The 18,519-nt window shown below is 47.5% G+C and overlaps 3 protein-coding genes across 9 annotated transcripts in view; 1 reads left to right on the top strand and 2 right to left on the bottom strand.

The window, feature by feature from the left end:
- Positions 1–679: 679 nt before the first annotated feature.
- On the bottom strand, positions 680–8,576 carry mep1b (meprin A, beta; the record flags this gene model as incomplete). Its single annotated transcript, XM_035414677.1, has 13 exons — positions 8,570–8,576; positions 8,080–8,130; positions 7,929–7,972; positions 6,986–7,058; positions 6,731–6,848; positions 5,925–6,103; positions 5,429–5,647; positions 4,117–4,269; positions 3,100–3,315; positions 2,032–2,502; positions 1,504–1,689; positions 1,080–1,191; positions 680–785 (listed from the first exon to the last, which is right to left on the bottom strand). Coding segments are annotated over exons 1-13 (1,935 nt in total), but the record flags the coding sequence as incomplete, so codon positions are not given.
- Positions 8,577–8,975: 399 nt separating this feature from the next.
- Positions 8,976–15,309, bottom strand: LOC118224907 (E3 ubiquitin-protein ligase RNF138). 3 transcript variants are annotated; one of them, XM_035412750.1, is made up of 8 exons: positions 15,105–15,309; positions 13,464–13,596; positions 12,794–12,903; positions 11,826–12,168; positions 11,561–11,616; positions 11,111–11,219; positions 10,899–11,006; positions 8,976–10,157 (listed from the first exon to the last, which is right to left on the bottom strand). In XM_035412750.1, exons 1-8 carry the CDS (start codon positions 15,209–15,211, stop codon positions 10,080–10,082), a joined length of 1,044 nt encoding a protein of 347 aa, XP_035268641.1. In that variant the 5' UTR covers positions 15,212–15,309; the 3' UTR covers positions 8,976–10,079. The 3 variants fall into 3 exon arrangements, with proteins under 3 accessions (XP_035268641.1, XP_035268642.1, XP_035268640.1); XM_035412751.1 differs by having other exon boundaries at positions 11,561–11,613; XM_035412749.1 differs by having other exon boundaries at positions 11,561–11,620; positions 11,827–12,168.
- A 2,762-nt stretch (positions 15,310–18,071) lies between these two features.
- The window catches only part of trappc8 (trafficking protein particle complex 8), a 32,625-nt gene continuing 32,177 nt past the window's right edge, over positions 18,072–18,519 (top strand). For 4 of the 5 annotated variants that reach the window (XM_035414426.1, XM_035414425.1, XM_035414424.1 and 1 more), the window contains exon 1: positions 18,073–18,391. In XM_035414426.1, the coding sequence (XP_035270317.1) occupies positions 18,235–18,391 (157 nt within the window). In that variant the 5' untranslated portion in view covers positions 18,073–18,234. Of the gene's footprint in view, positions 18,392–18,519 lie in introns of all 5 variants that reach the window. The other variant, XM_035414423.1, reaches the window with a different exon arrangement.

The raw sequence follows: 18,519 nt of genomic DNA, 5'->3' as shown, positions 1-18,519 counted from the left end.
TCAAAGCCGTGCGAAAAGCAGCCTTTTAAAATCGTTTTCATGGGCTTCTGAGGTCGGTTGAACCTGATTCCATTTCCTGAAGAGGTGGGAAAATGGTGTGAATGTAGGTTAATAAGGGGGATGCCAGTACAAGATTTACTAAATGGAGCATGAAATGAGGCGAGCACTTGTGATTTAAGCTAACGGTACAGCTTCGCACGCAAAATGTAATGGCTGTAGTAGCACAATGTTGCCAGTGGGGGGAGACAGTCTTTTCCGTATTCTTACAAGAACGCAAACTTCAATTGGTTTGTATGTTTGTCAAGCGATGTTTTCTAGTTCTTAAATTTAGTTCTGTTTGAGTCTTGCATTGCTTTGCATAGTCATGGTATAAAACGTGTCTTCCTATGTATAGATCCTTCACCGTTTTATCCTTTGAAGAGTAGATTAAAAAAAAAAAAAGTTTTCTAAAGTTCAATGTCCGTGTTGGAACTCCATTGCTTTCAGTGATGACTGTTACATCAGCATTAGAATGCTCTTAACTGAACATTATCACGTATGTATATATTACCTTATACCTAAATGGACGTGTGCTTCATTATTAAATGCTTACGTTTCCCAGCACCATCCCGCACTCCTTCTCCTGCAGTTTCCTCTTGTACTTCCTCATTTGCATCACGCTCACGATGGAAACTATAGTCATGGCGACCAGGGCGCAGACGGACGCCGCCGCCGCTCCGGCCGCCGCCGCGGTTGGCCGCGGGTCCTCGGCCGGGCCGATCCTCCGGCACCCTGCTCCCTCGCACCTGCGGAGACCAGGGTGGAGAGGTGTCAACTCTCTCCATCTTATGATGCAACGGGGCACCATCGCCCCCAAAACCTGGGGTCTGCAGACCCTCTAAGCAGCCTGGAAACGGACCTGCTGTGGTCCTTATTCAAACGATATTCACCCAGGTAGTGGAATATGCCTTTTAAGTTTAGTGCGATTACTGTATTCTCCTGAACATCCTGTTTTGGCGTGTTCCTGTGTACTCCTCAAACAAAGGCTAGGCCACTTTTCCATCTGCTGGTCAAATCATTTACAGCGTAGTTCAGTTTACCTGCATGTGGCCACCTCGCCGTCTCGCACGCACACTTCCTGGTTCCCACAATTCACTGTGCTGCAGGGGTCAGCTTGGGGGAGGGGCTGGGTCTCCAGGAACCTGGACACATCTGGGAAAGCAAGTTGGGAACCTTTCAGAAACTTTAGCAATAATACAGGTGTGTTTACCTGTGTGTGAGGTGCGGGTGCTCATACAGGTGTGTTTACCGGTGTATGAGGTGCAGATACTCATACAGGTGTGTTTACCTGTGTGTGAGGTGCAGACGCTCACACAGGTGTGTTTACCTGTGTGTGAGGTGCGGGTGCTCATACAGGTGTGTTTACCTGTGTGAGAGGTGCGGGTGCTCATACAGGTGTGTTTACCTGTGTGAGAGGTGCGGGTGCTCATACAGGTGTGTTTACCTGTGTGAGAGGTACCGTACCTTCCAGGGTGAAGAGGAAGATGGCGTCGTCCCCCTTGATGAAGTCCCTGCTCTTCAGCCTGCCGTGGGTGAGGAAGGAGCTCGTCCCCCTCCCTGGCCCCCTGTAAAACTGAGTCCCGTCCTCGTCCGTGACCAGGCTCCCCACTTTCCGGGGGTCGTCCCAGAAGTACTCCCGGTTGCCATTGGCTGAAACCATCAGACGGGGGGGGTCACATGGGCCTTTCTGCAGCTCCCCGGGCAACTTTCAACTTGCATGCAAATGTTTTCATTTTGTAAACAATTCTAGTAAAGATTAAAGCCCAATCACCGTTATAGGCCTTTCCAGTGGCTGTGACACTCTAACGTGCTTAAAAAAAAAAATTGGTAAAAGCATCTGAAGTCAGTTAAAAGTGTCTGCTCAGGGATAGTGTCAGATTTTCCTGACAAAATTCAGAAGGGCATGTGTGAGATGCTGTACGAACTCCTACGCCTCCCGTCCCTTTCACCTCCTCGCGGACGAGGAAGACGAGGAAGACGACGGTGACTCACCGTCCGTTTCGTATCTGTCCGGGTCGGTGGTGACGCTCCGCTGGTTGGACATTTGGCGACGGACGTCGGGGTTCTGATCCACCAGCGTCATGGTGACCTGTTTCCATGGACACGGCCACTGGAGCGTGCGGTCCAGCTCCCCGGAGACCAGGTAGAAGTAGATGGCCAGGTTGCCGGGGCTACTGGAGGTGCCGTTGAGGTAGAGGCCCACCTGGAAGGTGTAGCCCTCCCTGGAGAGGAAGCGGGGGCTGTACAGCTTCTTGCCCGGGGGCGTGGTGGCCAGGAGCCGGGCGAAGTCCCTTATCCTCCACTGGTGGTGGGGGCACTCCGTCTCCGACAGGTTGATGTCGTCGATGGAGAGCCCGCCCCCCGAGGAAGGCCCCTCCCCTTTCGTGCCCTCGAAGACGACCCGGAACTTCTTGCGCGCGTCCAGGGTCACATGGTGAAGCTCCCACGAGTGATGATCCTCCACTAGGGGAGAGGGAGGGGATGGCGAGACTCGCCGTGAAGAAGCTTCATCACCTGTGTGTGTGTGTGTGTGTGTGTGTCTGGCACAAACTGCGTCACGGATGCACTTCACCACATCTCCATGGAAGTTATCAATGCAAATAAGAAGTCCCGGATCGTAAGGGCTGACGTGGGAGCAGGTTTTTGTTTTTCAACCCAGCACTAAGACACCTGATTGTACTTCATAAAGGTCTTGACTGAAGGCCATGATTAGTTAACTGGGTGGATCTGCTGTCTTGTCTTGTTTCGGCTGAAACAAGAACCTGCACCCACATCGGCCCTTTTCGGATAAGAATGGGGACCCAGGATCCAAATGTTACCGCCCTTGACACAGAAGAGCAGAACCCACGGGCATGAGACTCATTGTCTGCTCTTGCATGAATGTGGGAAGTCAGGCTGTTCTGCACTTTCACCAACCTTAAGAGCGCTATTCGAATGAGAGACACTAACAGCATATGCACACCCATTATCAATGTGAGTGCTTGTCTCCGTTCATATATTATAGCAGCATGAGCACGGACACCTGGTAGGAACTCTTCTTTGGAGGCTTTGAAGGCTTACCGACGATCTGCTTTATGTGCCTCAGGGTTCCCTGGGGACTGGCCTGGTCGTACTCTCGGACCCGGACGTCGAGGCGATCGAGGGCGCCCCCGCTGGTGTGGAGGTAGAACTGCAGGCACTGAGAGCCTCGCTTCGGGTAGAGCAGCCGGCTCTCCAGGAGGGCGCGGTCTCCCGGGCGACCAGCCGCCGTGCTGAAATGCATGAAGAACCCGGTGCCTGCGGTACCGCGCCACGCCGGGCAAAGGACAACAGTTACGTCCCGCGCCAACGGAACCAGAACCGCGACGCAACGTGCGGCATCCATTTTACGCCACAGCGTCATGCAAACCGCCCATACGGAAATGGAATATATTTTTAAATACATACTGAAATATATATGTTGTCATTATATCGCAACCCTTCGCAATGTGTTGACAAATATGCTTATTGTTGTAGGGTGTAGATGTTGCAATCTCTAACTTGACTGTGAAATATATTATTATATTTTCCCCCCCCAAAAAAAGAAAAAAGTCCACATATTTGCAGTATATTGGAGTGTACTGAATTTAAGGAAGTGACGGCCATAATCACAGCCTTTACCGTCAAGCGGCCTTATCAGTCCCAGGACTAATGACTGCCCAGGAAAGGTTAGCCAGAATCAAGGCTTTGTTGAGATAGCCCTGCAGACTCGGTCTCTGGACCCGAGGGCCACGGGTTCAGGCAGCAGGTGTGAGTCTGCTGTGGCACCCTTTGTGATTTTATTACCCCCCCGACTGTCCCACTGCGGTAAACACTGTTAGCATAGGATTAGGGCATTTGGCATGAGGGTATTTGGGATAAGGGCTTTTGGGATAAAGGTATTTTTGGATAAGGGCTTTTGGGATAAGGGTATTTGGGATAAAGGCTTTTAGGATAAGAGTATTTGGGATAAGGGTATTTTGGATAAAGGCTTTTGGAATAAGAGTATTTGGGATGAGGGTATTTGGGATAAGAGGATTTGGGATAAGGGCTCTCAGGGCACATGCTAGCACGGGTTACCTTTGCACTGTCCCATGTTGGTGTGGTCTGTAGGGGGCCCGCCTGGGACCGCCGTCACCCGAATCCAGTCTCCGCTGTCGCTCGAGCCCTGGACCATCCCGCAGATGTTGGAGAGCTCGAAGCTGCAGGTGTCCAGGAAGGTGGAGGACGTGGCTGAAACATATTTTTTTCCCGTCAGTTTGCCCCGCCCCGAAATCAACCTTCTGACCCCTCTGCGGCAGTTTGAGGAAATAAACCTTCGGACCACAATGCGTTCGCCCATCTGTGGCTGTTCGAGGTACGCGGGTCTACATTTAATACTGGATCAAGCAGAAGGTGCCAGGTAATGATGTAGTAAATACTGTTTTATAGCTGTTATAGAAAGCTGTTACAAAAAAAGATAACAGGTGATGTATTACCACACAGAGAAGAGATTCCAAAAACCTACAAAGGTTTGCTTTGTTTTTATGAACATATGATGTATACATAAATTCCATTATGTAACACTCTGGTGTCTTATCTCTCTGATTAATGATGGAAATATTATTTTAACAGACTCCATGTCACATGGGCAATGCAGTCCCCCCCCCCCACCCCCAGATTTGCTGGCTCAGCACATATTTGAGGGACTCGATAGATAAAGCCAGGCACTGTGCAGTTCAGTTCAGAAAAGGGTCAAGCCTCTGTTTAAAAATTCTATAAATGCCAATGAAATTTAAAAACGCTCCTGCGCATTTTTCTTCCACTTAATGTGTAACTGACAACCGTGTGAAAATGGATGTTTCTTTTAAAATTGTAAGTGTTCAGCAAGCAGGGCCAGACTGGAAGAAAAATAATCTGGTGTCTGCAAGAGTTTTATTGGTCTACACAAGTGGTTCGCAAACTCGGTCCTGGGGGACCCCTGTGTATGCTGGTTTTCATTCCAACCTCAACAGCCATCCCAGAATTTTAACAAGCATTTTTCATAATTAGGTGCTTTTCCTGTTTTAGAGCTGGGGTTGCGGAAAGGGCCAGTGTGGGTGCACACACCTGATTCTACTAATCAATCGCTAGAGTCATTGCTAAGCACCGCGATTAGTAGAATCAGGATCAGGTGTGTGCACCCACACTGGCCCTTTCTGGATAGGACTGGGCACCCCAGCTCTAAAACATGAAAAGCACCTGATTAAGAGAAATTAACAGCTTGTTAAAATTCTGGGATGGCTGTTGAGGTTGGGATGAAAACCAGCACACCCAGGGGTCCCCCAGGACCGAGTTTGAGAACCACTGGGCTACACACACTGACTGTTTGCCCCTGGTCTGACCCGGCCTGCCGCGAGTCGGGGGACCTTACTGCAGTTGTACAGACGGTTCAGCTTCAGCACGTCGCTGTCGCTGAACTCCATGCGCTGGCCAATCACGTCCATGAACTCGGGTATCTTGGTGACGATGGTGGGGGCGGAGCCCTTGTTGAAGGCGGTCTTGCTGTAGTGCATCGCGGAGCCGTAGTCGTAGGGCACGTTCAGCGCGCTGGACACGGCGTCGTCGTACGTGTTGAAGTTGTGCTCCTTCCCTGAGGGGAGAGAGAGAGACGGCGGCCGATGTGAGGGGCGAGACGATGCCGCTCGTCGCCGCGGCGACGAGTCTCACAGACCAGCACATCTCGTGCAGTGACAGTGAATGTAGAGAGAGTGCTGAATCTGGTATGCACTCAGGGACGAACTGCTCAGGTACTAGAACTGTGGGGGGTTTTGCCAGCCCAGACGCAACACTGGTTTTCTGCCGTGCCAAAGGGTCATTTGAGTGGGGTAACTGGGCTTTTTTTCGGGTCCGTAGGAACGCTGGCGTACCCTCGGTGATCTGATCCCAGACGACGGTCACGTAGTCGTCCCGGTCCGCCCGCGACTGCTCGTGCCAGAACCCGAGCGCGTGGAGGAACTCGTGCTCCACCGTGGCGATGCGGTCGCAGTTGCTGCCGATGGACAGGCCCTGTCTCCCCACCTGACGGTTCCCCACAAAGGAGTAACACCTACACAGGCAGACAGGCAGGCAGGCAGGCAGGCAGGCAGACAGGCAGGCAGGCAGGCAGGCATGCATGCATGCAGACAGACAGACAGACAGACAGACAGACAGGCAGGCAGGCAGGCAGGCAGACAGAGAGACAGGCAGGCAGGCATGCATGCATGCAGACAGACAGGCAGGCAGGCAGGCAGGCAGACAAAATGTGTGGTTAATTATAAGCACAGGCAGGCAGACGGACACAGACCATGGTGAACAATAACTACTGATAGAAATGCACAGACAAGCACGGCATGTGGCCAACTGTAACTACAGACACAGACAGGTATAGCGTGGTGAATGATAATTACAGACACACAGACAGATACAGCATGTGGTGAACAGTAACTACAGACACAAAAACATAGCGTATGGTGTACAACTAAACACCGATGTACACAGACTGACAGACGCAGCAAAGGGTCAACAATAACCACAGACATACTCCACGCAGACACAGACACCACACAGAGTGAACAACACAGGATTAAAACAGACTCGGCGGTGGTGAATGGAGACTGGAGGTTTAGAGCAGTAAAAATGTGAGTGAGATCACTTTCCCACGTCGGCACCTGTGGTTTAAAGCTTCGGGTCTTACCCACTGCCCTTGAACACGGAGATGTAGTTTTTCTCTCCTTCCCAGGGTGTGAAGTTGATGCAGGTCTTCAGCCGGTACTGCTCGAAGGCTTTCAGGATCACCCCTTTGGCGTTAATCTCTGCGAAGACGCATGCGGACCGTGAACCTTTTTGCGAAACCTCAAGATCGAGGGCAGCGTTTGAATCCGTGTTTTTAGGCTTTCCCGCCTCACTGAGCACCCCCTCCCCGCCCAGCCCCGCCCCGCCCGGCCGTTACCTAAGCTGTCCTCCAGGTAGTACGGGACGGTGGTCGGCCATCGGTATTGGTCCCCAAGGATGGAGTTCCTGTTCTGCACCAATCAGAGACATGATGTTTGTTTTTTTTTTTTTGTGGTGCTCCGCTTGCGTGAGACTAGCAAACCAGCACCGACCAACTGCCACCTCCTCATCCTGGTGTCCCAGCAAGGTGGCACCCCTGTCGGACCTCAATCGGGCTCGCCAGCGGTTTTTGCAAATCGGGAAATAACAGCAGTCCGCAAGTAGCAGGTCCCTGCAACGACTAATATGCTTTCTTTAAACAGCGGATCGCCAACACCAACTGCCTCACCGCCACCGCCGCCGCCGGACACTGGGAGACCAGCAGCTATGCCGGCGGTGGGCCGCCGTTGGGCCTCTGGAAGCTTCGCTAGCCGGGAACCAACTGCCACCAAACCGATCCCACAGAGATGCAGCTCAGATAACAGGCATAGCGCGGTACCAGAGGACAAATTCTCCTTTGGTGGAACCGCGGAAATAGAAATGATGTGGCCTCACTGTACCTGAGGTGATGCGTTAAGCTGAATCCTTTATGGGAAACGGACAAGTGTAGTAGGACAGGTGTAGCAATGGAATGGACAGGTGTAGTAGAATGGGTGTAACAATGGAATGGACAGGTGTAGTAGGACAGGTGGTGTAGTAATGGAAAATCTGTGAGTGGCAGGCACACAAGGTGCTGGGGATTAAAAGCCCATGCTACGCAAACTAAAGAGTAAATCCGTCATGATTTTCTAACCTGACACGCCCTGTCAATCCCTGACGCTGACAATAAATGCCTTTTGCAGTCGGCAGCGGCCCAACGTTGGCGACATTTCTGGTCAGGTAGGGTAAAATTACCCCCTGTGATATCAGCAGAAATTTATAAAATTAGCCAAGGAAAGGAGAAGCAGGACCGAAAAACTCACCCCGTCAAACACAATGTCGCCTTCCAGCAGGTCCAGCCTCGCCTCTGTGTGGGGAGAAGGACAGTCAGTCAGGTGGAAAAACAAAAAAAACCGTGATTACCAAGTGGCCCAGGTGGCCACGCTGCACTTTGAAAGTAACCGGAAGACAAACCTTCGTTGATATCGATGATATCCAGGTCTCTTCCTCCGTCCACATCGACCTCTGTGGGCCAGAGAAACCTCAGTCAGGTGAGACCCCCTGCCTGCACTACACATAATCCTGCTCTGATAGCTCATCCATATCACTCACTGCTACAGTATGGGCGTGTTTACTGACTCAAATGCACGCGTGTAATATCCTCAGTGTGTAGAACAGTAGAAATTAATTATTGGATGGAAAATAAATCATACCGCTCACATAAGTGTGAGTGGTCGAAAATAGCTCACTCACCAACATCATGGATGGCAGGCTTTAAAAAAAAAAAACAAAACAAAAAAAAACAAATAAGAAGAAAGTTGATGTTCACCACAATGGAAATAAAGAAGAATCACACCTGCAAGTAACAGCGCCAGTTCTCACCGTGCAAACAGCACACAGTGTCATTCTTTTTTTACATTTTTTAAACTGGCTGTAGTGGCATTTAGGAAAAGTGTTTTCTTACCAGACATATGACTCGGTGACATAGCAAGCTCAAAATCAGAAAGCTGTTGGAAGCGGCCATGGTCCCAGACCCGAGACTAACGATAAACTGGGACTGTGGCGCACGCACACACATTTATATGAATGCAGGAAAATGCTACGCTAGCATAATGAAGGAGATGACCCATGTGGAATAGCGGTGACTGATGGAAACATTCAGGTACAGGAGTTGTAAATGTTATTGATGATTTATTATCCCAGATTAGCTTTCTCACACGGACACAGACACAGACACAGACACACACACTCACACGCGCACACACACACACAAACACACAAAGAACCTCCCAATCCAAAAAAGAAATAATTTGAAATTGAAGGAAAGGTGCTGTCCACAAATTGTTTTTTAAAAAAGACCCAAGTCAGAATTAGCTTTTGCAGTAATTTATTTGCAGAACAACATGGGAAAGTGATCAATTTCTTTGACATATATAAACATGTTGATTTTTATAACATTTATATTAAAATAGTTACATATTTTTATGATTTCATGACAAAAAAAAAAAAAAAAAACGTGCAAACGTATCTTAAGTGCATAGTTAAGCAGCGCAGGTACCCAGATCGTTGTATTACTTATCTGAGGGACTTAAACCTCGATATGCAGCAAATCAGACATCCTATATTTCACATTCAGTTAATTATAAATTCCCCAAGCTGACGAAACGAAATTCTGCCTTTGAGAGTTACAAGAAAATATATTGCACATTAAAAAATAGAAAAAGCTTTGCTTTCTGTTTCGTACGCAGTGAAGCTCTCTTGCTTATGAAGTCCAGGACTGAAATAATCACTAACTCCCTGATAAGTATAGAAAGACCTGAGATATTAAATCACTGGCAGTGTATGAGCTCATATCACTAACCCAACAATGGAGACTACATATACTTCATATTGATTATTCTGCGGCTTCAATCGGCATTCACATCTTGGGTGTGCTTGTCCCGGGCCAACGCCGCAGGGTGTTTTTCCTAATCCAGGTTTCACGGACGGGAAGCTAGTTAGCGGACGTTACATAAAGATACCTCAATTGAACTAACGTTAGTATCAAACGTGGCTTGGTAGTTGAAGAAAGTTAGGCTGTGTTCACGCGTAACGTCTTTTTCTGATGAAACCCGCTGGTCAAATCGTTTTTTCATATATTAAAACAACAACAACAACAACAACAAAAAACACTTTTCCAAAATATAGCTGAGAGCGCCTAAGCCCTCTGGAAACCAAGGGAAAACCCGACAGACTTTGCGGTTATGAGCTTTACAGTATATTTGGTAAGGTATTAATAATGCTATCTTTGGCTTTATAAACGGCTTATCACTAATATATTGCAGCAAGTTCACAAGTGAGCGCACGTTCTGATCTTGCTCGTGCTGTAAATCGAAGGCGTCTTTGCAGCTCAGCGCTTCCATAGCGGGCACCACCGGGTCTGCGTAGATTTCAGAAGACAAACGGCCAAGTGCAGACGACGCGAAAACATCACTTTATTTGTTCTGCACCAGCGAGTTGTACGAGGCCAGGATTGCGGCTTGTTCGTTGATGCCCTCGTTTTGGGTCACATCCTGTGAACACACAACACACCTTTTACCAACAGCTATGGATCTACGGTTGTTCATTTTGATGGACATACAGCGCCAAAAATCCCATGCCGTTTATGGCAGGTTCTATAATGGCGTTTGAATGCGTTAGTCTGTAGTGTCCCGGAGTGCGCTGGGCTCTTACTTTCTTACCAAAAACATTTCATTTAAACATGTCATTTACATCCACTGTAAATGTATAATGCCCTTTATGTACATGTTTATATATGATCTCATATGAAACTGTAATTTACTGTATGCATAGTGCAAATTCCTTATAGCTAATAATAATAATAATAATAATAATAATAATAATAATAATAATAATAATAATAATAATTTCAGGAGGTACACATTTACCAACACAGCATGCACCAAAATTAGTTGTTGATTTAGCAGACATTCAGTGAACATGGAACTGTATAGAATGTGATGAGGAGTGCTAGCACAGCTAACAGCATCACTACTTAATTAATTAATTAGAGTTGAGGTGCATAATCTGGGGCAAATTTCTCACATGGGGTTTCTCCACGTGAGGTTTCACGGGACACCAAGGCACAGTTGGAGCAGTTAACACACATGACGCACCCCAGATTCAAGACCAAACATTTCCATAACTGGACGAGTACATCCAAATTTACAAAAAGAAAAAAAAAACAGATTAGGTTTTTGAGAGACGTCATGGGTTGGCTGGCATACCCATTCTATAAGCGGTGAAGCTCTTACCATGAAGTCTTGGTTGTAGTAGCGGTGTCGCCGGTTGATGTGTCCGATGAAGTCCACGCTCTGATAGGTGGGGTCCCCGTGAGGTAAGGACGCGCATATGGGGCACACCTCGGGGGGGAAAAGGGGGGGGGGGGGGGGCAGAGTCAAAACAGCGCGGGGAGTACGTTTTTTTTTTTTGCATCCGGGACAGGAGTGGGCGGAGCTTCGCTTACCACACGCCTGGGGTCGGCTCTGTGATTGGTGTTGCAGTGGTCCAGCAGACCCAGCTCGTCCATCCCCCCCTCCTGGCAGTAAGGGCAGCTGAAGAGCAGCTCCACAGGACTGCGGAAAGAACGGGGAACGACGGGTATTGGGAGGACCCCCCCAAACCGAGTGAGCTCAGGACACCTCAAATCCTCCTCTGTCCTCTCAAGGCCTGTTCAGATCAAAAACTCAGCCGCCAGCAAGACGGTTTTTATGAAGAAATGCAGCGTGGCCTTTCGAGTTTTACAGTGTGTGCGAAGGGCCGCTGTAGTCTCTAAGGCTCCAGAGTTAAAGATCTATTCCACCAGTGTATGACTGGTTCATATGGAAACAGTGATTTAATCTGCTAAATGTTGATTTGAGGTAGACTGTATAACCTGCCGCGCCGTCTCTTTAGGTTTAAGTGTACGTGCTCTTACCTTACATGCTGTGACTGCTCCATCTCGTAATCAAACAGTATGTCATCCAAAGAGGAGGACCTGAGAGGAGGTACATTTATATACTTTCATCCAATTAGCAGTTGCAGTGTGTGTGTGTGTGTTACTATACAGTGTATATTAGTATATATATAATAGTATATTTAGTACATTATTGCATTCTTGTGAAATTTGTTTTGTGTTCACATCAGTTTTTTAACGTTTCTAATGTCTGATAGCACATTCAGTTCAGAAAAACACGGACTTACTCTTCATCTGAAGACGAAGAAGATGAACCGGGAGACGAGGGGTACTCCTGAGGGGAAGGGGCCATGGCCCCCACTGAATTGGGTGGAGTAGGAGGGGGTGGTGTCAACAGGGGGGTGGGATCGGTGGGGGGGACAACAGGAGTCTGAAAGAAGTACTGGGCGAGACCGAAAAGGCCGCTCCTGATCCTCGGGGTTGGGGCCACTGGGCGAGGCCTGGGGGGTTCTGGGACCCCAGGGGCCAGGGTAGGCAGGGTGAGCGGGGCAGCAGGCTCAGGTGGGGCAGCAGGTTCAGGGGGTGCAGGAGGAGTCCCGTTCTGCGAAGCCTGTAGACGAAGCAAGCGCCTGGACACACAGACGCAAGAGGGGAGTTAGGGTGGGTAGAGTTCCTGAAGTTCATCCTGGGGAGGCAGTGTGATCAAACAAATCCAGCAATAAACCAACCAACCCACCAATCAATCAATCAACCAAAAAACCCACCAATCAATCAATCAATCAATCAATCAATCAATCAACTAACCAACCCACCAATAAGCCAATCGATCAATCAAGCAACCAACAATCATACAATCAATAAATCAATCAACCAATCAATCAATACATCAATCAACACAACAATCAATCAATCAATCATATAATCAATCAATAAATCAAGCTATCAATTCAACCAATCAATAACTCAATCAATCAATCAATCAATCAATAAATCAAATCAAATCATGGACCATAGCCCTTCCTTCTGGCCTCATTTTTCAGTTTTAGCAGCTCTTTGCAGTGAACTACTCTAAAATAACCTACTACCGATATGACTGAAACAGATTTACTAGCCACTAAAGCAGGGGTCTCTGCCCCTGATCTTGCCATGTGCAATGAAGCGCTTCAATCGATCAACTACGCGCTGGTCCGCCACGCGGCGCGTTTCCCAAATGTGAAAGTAGCAGGCTCGGCTTCTCTCATTGAGACGACTCACTCTTGTATGCTGGAGGACAGTCGCCGTGACGACACCGTATCGAAGCGGTCCACCACGGGCAGGGCCGCGCCGTACCTCCGGAGCCTGTCCCTCACGTCGCCGCGGCGACCCTGGAGAGAGCACAGCTTTGTCACTCAGGAAACAGCTTTCTCTCGAAATGCCAAAAAAAAAAAAAAAAAAAAAAAATTCATTTATAGCCTTCCCGAGACCCTGCAATTCATTTTTTATGTCCCCTGTAGGGCACGTGAGTTTCTGGTCTTAATCGCAAGGACCATACATTCTGCCATGCATTCTACTATACATTCAATAAAAATGAATGATATTAAATATTTTTACTGTGACATTTTGTTGTCATGCGAGACATTGTTTTGTACTAGGCCTATGTACTGTCCTTAATGGTTATATAGGATTTTGGTGATTAATTAATTGGATACACACTGCCACCCAGTGGTATAATCAGGAACATCACTGAACAGCTGGTTCGTCTTCTGATATGAAATCGATATGGTCGATAATATTTGAAACGGACTCACAGATGCACTGAGGGTGCCCTGAACTCTCCCCCATCCCAAAATCCAAACATTCACGAGCTTCCCCTTAATTTGTTTTACTCTAAATCTACATTTAGCCAGCAGGAAGTAGGAATGACGTAGCTGTGTGTGCGTCCTACCCTCTGGGTGTCTGTTGTTTGTTGAGCCAGCACGTCATTGGCTGGGAAGATCTGATGCTCATCGGCTGCGGCCCTGCAGACAGGGCAGTGCGGTCTGGCTCTCAGCGACTGTGTTAGACAGTACCGGCAGAACCTGCGCATCACACACACGCACGCACGCACGCACAGACGCAGACACACACACACAAACACACAGAGACATACACACACACACACACACAAACACACAGAGACATACACACACACACACACAGAGACATACACACACACACACGCACACACACACAGACGCAGACACACACACACAAACACACAAAGACATACACACACACACACACACAAACACACAGAGACATACACACACACACACACACAAACACACAGAGACATACACACACACACAAACACACAGAGACATACACACGCACACACACAAAAGCATGCAGGCACACACACACATACGGAGAGAGAGAGAGAGAGAACGTATTAGTTCTTGTTCACTCCAGGGCGTCAGTACTGGTTGGAGGACAAGCAGGGAATATATCTGTTACTCGGTCAAAGCAGGGAGGCCTAGGCTGAATTGCATGCCCTGTCTCTTATCTGACAAGTTTTGTGTGAAGTGAGTTTGAAGTGACACCAAAGGTAAATTCCACAAATTCAGTAGAACAATGACCAAATGACACGCCTACTAATACAATAATAAAGCATCACGATTCATAAACAAAGTTAAAATGTAAAAAAAATCAAAATGTTTACTATAGGGATATACAACTTAAATTGATGACAAAGGGAACGTGTTATAGAAAAACGCCTGTTCACTTTCTTGAACAACAGTGACCTTTGAGTCAAAACAATCTTTACTGTAAATGCTAAACCTGTTCTGTGAGTATGTAAAATGAAAGCAAGCTTTAAGTGATGATGCAGCCAAATATGCAAGAAAGAAAAATCCCCCACAACTAGCCTCGGATGTCCTAAAGCACAAGTGCATTATATATAATACAGATCAGTATTCTCATTTTAAACAAATATATTATTAGAAAGACTATTTAATAAAAGGACAACTAAATATACACTAAAGATAAACATTACAATGAAAAAAAAAATAGTTGTATAGATTTTTGCAAATGATGAATAACAGCTGGTTTTATAATGTAAGTGAAAGTGAAACAGTACTGCTCAGAACAGACTCCTCCTTTAGAAGATTTGCTTACTGTTTACTCTTTTTGCAGTGTACTCTTTTTTTACAGTATCAACACATTGTTGATTAAATTTGTTTATTAAAGATTAGCTATGCTAATTTAAACAGAACTGTAACAGCAGAACACAAGGACATAGAACAGCTGCACCTACATATTTGTGACATCTGATAATCGTGAAATCTGATCAAACCCTTGTGACATTCATTTAAAATGCTGTACGTAAGTTCACCAAGTAATTTTATTTTAGCTGATGTTTAGTTTTACTGTGTGTTCATAATTCTACAATTGACCACATTATTTACACTTTAGACTTGAGATTTTAAAGCGGTAAACCACACCCTACTCTTTCTGGCCATGATTTTGATGATGACTTCTTTATTCCAGATTAAGGAGTAAAGACAATTATCATGGACCCGGACAGGGAGATGCGAATAATACTCACACATGGCTGCAGGAGGATGGTCGGGTGGGATCTTTTAAGTCCTCTTTGCATACGGGACAGTCTGACTCTGCTGGGACATCTGCTGCACCTCCCGAAAAGTACTCCATGACTTATCTCCTCTGCCGCCCCCGGCCGTCTGTCCGAGCGCTCCTCTTAGGTGCCCTGCTGATATGCGAACCGCACCACTGAAGTAATATTTCCCCGACGAGCTGCCAAGGGAAGGGTTTGGTCACGTGACACCTGCAGGGACTTTCTGCTTGGGCTTCCCAGCAGTCGACCTGACTTCCTGGATCACAAGCTGCACTGGCAATGTCATTCTGGAGGAGAGTGCACCGTTCAGATTGATTCAAAACAGGGTCAGGCTGGACCAACAACAACCTGCCACGGCAGGGTTCTTGCAACCCTGGTCCTGGAGAGCCACAAGCTCTGCTGGTTTTTGTTTTCAACTTTAAAAACAGCAGCCAATTCAGACCCAGGCAACCAGGAGAATTGAATTAGCCCTGTAATCAACTGCTGTAATTGATTAGTTATGCGCACAAGGACAATGAAAACCAGCGGTGCCTGCGGCTCTCCAGGACCAGGACGGCAAACCCCGGTTCCATGAGCTGTTCCATACCCGTGTATTTTACATTTGCCTGTGCAAGCTATTGTATACTTCAGGCATTTTGTACACCTTTGTACCTTTTTTGTTTTGGAAAAGGGGGGCGGGGGTGGGGGCGGGGTGGGGGGGGGGGCGTTGGTTGACTGCTGCTGAATCACATCCGCTGTCCCTTCTTCATTCTAAAAATCCATTCGATGGCAACGCTGCTCTCAGGGGACAAACAGGAGTGGAACGAACGGTCCAATCACCACCTTCCCAACATCAAACTCTTTGACACCTCTGAGTATTTCGCAGACTCTCGAGTGCCCTTTGAGGTCTCCTTGCCCCGAGGAGGACTTCTCAAAGCGATCCCACCCACACCCTCAGCTAGGAAACGACACGGTACTGAGATCCACTGGCCTGGCGAGGCGTGTGCTGAGGACCGTTTGAATAACCTAAGACACCTGTGCATTGAGACTTTGGTCCCAAATGTGAGTAGCAGGGCGTGAGCCGCGATTATTGGCATCGTGTCGGTGACCTCAGTGACCTCTCGACCATCAGAAGAGGGTGTTGATATATGGCGCAGATTTGATGCCAGATGAATCGTCCAATCGTAAGAAAGCCTGATAAAAAAAAAATAAAGGGCTGTGCTTCAGTCGACATGGGCTGCAGTCTGACTGAAAGTAAACATGGGTTTGGCAGACGCGACACAGAAAAGGGATCAATGCCCCTTTTTACTTGCTGGAATTACCCAGCGATTGATGGCGGTCGGGGAAAGTGGGTTTTTTTTTTTTTTTTTACTGGGCCAATTTACCATTGATGCGGCAAGGCTCAGCCATGTCTCTGTACCCACCTGGAAGGCCAGCGGCTGCTTGGTTTTAACTCTGTACGCTGTTCATCGTGCTGGAGGCGTGCATTCACTGCACAGCGGGCGCCTGATGGACCAGCGAGGTCACTTTTGCGTGACCAGGCATGGCCAGTTATGTCCCACGCTGTGTGCGGGTCAACACTGACCTGGCCAGGATTCTAGCCAATGGGGCACAGGACTTGCATTGCACAGTGGCTTAGTGGAACAAGCTAGGCCCTTATTTGGAACTTGGTTGCATTTTTAACCTACGCTGTCTTCTGCTGTGTCCCTATGTGAGACGTGGTGGTAGTGTGGTTAAAGGTGGGTCGAGAACTGGGTTTGTAACCTTAAGGTTGGGGTTTGATTCCCTGGTCGGACATTGCAGTTGTATCTTTTGAGCAACGTACTTAACCCAAGTTCATTTCAGTGTATTGGCCAGCTGTAGCTCTGGGTAAGAGTGTCTGCTAAATGCCGGAAGTGTTAATGTGACAGCTTTCAAAATTAGAATTTCAGCTGTTTGCACTTCTGCGTTTGGTTTCGCTTTGATTGTGGGTTTGCGACTTGAGCATGATAATTCTTAGGTCTAATTTCAGCACACCCAATCCCACCCAGCGTGAATATTACAGTAAAAGGACCTTCCTGGAACGCCCTCAGCTCAGTCCTCTCACTCCACCCTATGGTATTGTTGAAACTGAAATTGCTGAGTCACGGAATGCTTCTTCCTCACCCTGGGGGTATTTATTGGGGAATTCCCTCCAAGCTGCTTCCAAGGGGCTGAGGATTCCCTCCAAGTTTGGGTAGCAACCCTGAAAACAGGCTTTGAATTACAGGAGGGGATTGCGGGGGTGGTGTCTGACCTCCCTAATTTAGACTTGGACCCCCCCCCAAAAGAGGTAAAAACAACAGGTGGGGGGTCGAAACATTTATATATCCTTCCTACCTGTAATCGTAAATATTACAATATATTTCCCATCAGTGGTGTCACTAGGTTTGGTGTTAGAACCTGGGAATTGTTTGCAAGATGGCTGATTGACATCATATTGTAAACGCCGTGTACAATAATGTGAGTTTATCCAGTTTAACATGTACTCCAACATTTCAATTCTTCCCAGTCAGACAATATTTAGACATAGGAAAAACAAAAGCTGTGAACATAGTACTTCACAAAAATACTGCCATGGCTCCAATTCTTCCACCGTTAAAACCGACAGCAAAAAAGTGAAAATAAATCTCAACCGTAATATTCAGTATCAAAATGTCCCAAAAAAATGTAGAGGCGGGCTTCCACGTTACTGAAACGGAACAGAGTAAAATAAATCAATTTAAAATCATGGATCTAGTAAAATGAGTGAAAAACACCGTTCGACTTACAATCAGATTTATTGCGATCTATCAGCTTACAATTATAAAACAGACATCGCCGAGCCACATCGATTCTATTACCACCTACTGCCACCTCATAAGCCACTTTACACGTTTCACTGTCAGCACTGCCTCAACACAGATGTCTGCTTTCATCGGATGTGGTCACATGACTGCTCCCAGTGCATCGTGGGAAAGAAGTCGATCAGCAGGCAACTGTAGAATTCAACATGGCTGCTTCGGGCTGTCACTAAGGGGAGTTGTTTTCAACTTAGAGGCGCCTTAGCCTTGCGAGCGAGCCGTGGAAAATCCTTCCATAACCTGGTTCATCGAGGATCACGATGGCGCAGTGCGTACAGTCTGTGCAAGAGTTTATCCAGGACTCGTTCGTGCCTATGGTGGCCGTCCTGTGCAGCGAAGATGCGGAGAAAGTGACTCGTAAAAACAACCTGAATTTCTCCGAGCTGGTGAGGCCTTTTTGTAGGCTCACCTCTGAAGGTTTGTGTTTTTAATTTCTTTAATGACACGCATGATGCAGTCACGCGGAGGCCTATTAGGCATGTAAAAGTAACGTGTGTGTTTGTAACGCTCGTATAGCTGACGAACGTTATCCAGCTAGCTGCCTT

The sequence above is a fragment of the Anguilla anguilla genome, chromosome 4, assembly GCF_013347855.1.
Source record: "Anguilla anguilla isolate fAngAng1 chromosome 4, fAngAng1.pri, whole genome shotgun sequence".
Classification (NCBI taxonomy): domain Eukaryota; kingdom Metazoa; phylum Chordata; class Actinopteri; order Anguilliformes; family Anguillidae; genus Anguilla; species Anguilla anguilla.
Note: the sequence above shows the minus strand (reverse complement) of the source record. Positions and strands in the feature narration are given on the sequence as shown.

Excerpts from the sequence above, each read along its gene's own strand:
- LOC118224907 (XM_035412749.1), bottom strand. The coding sequence starts at position 15,211 with ATGGAGTACTTTTCGGGAGGTGCAGCAGATGTCCCAGCAGAGTCAGAC. Across the intron at positions 13,597-15,104 it reads CCATCCTCCTGCAGCCATGT|GTTCTGCCGGTACTGTCTAA; the intron begins GTGAGTATTATT and ends TGTGATGCGCAG. Across the intron at positions 12,169-12,793 it reads CTGTCCTCCAGCATACAAGA|GCGCTTGCTTCGTCTACAGG; the intron begins GTGAGTCGTCTC and ends CTGTGTGTCCAG.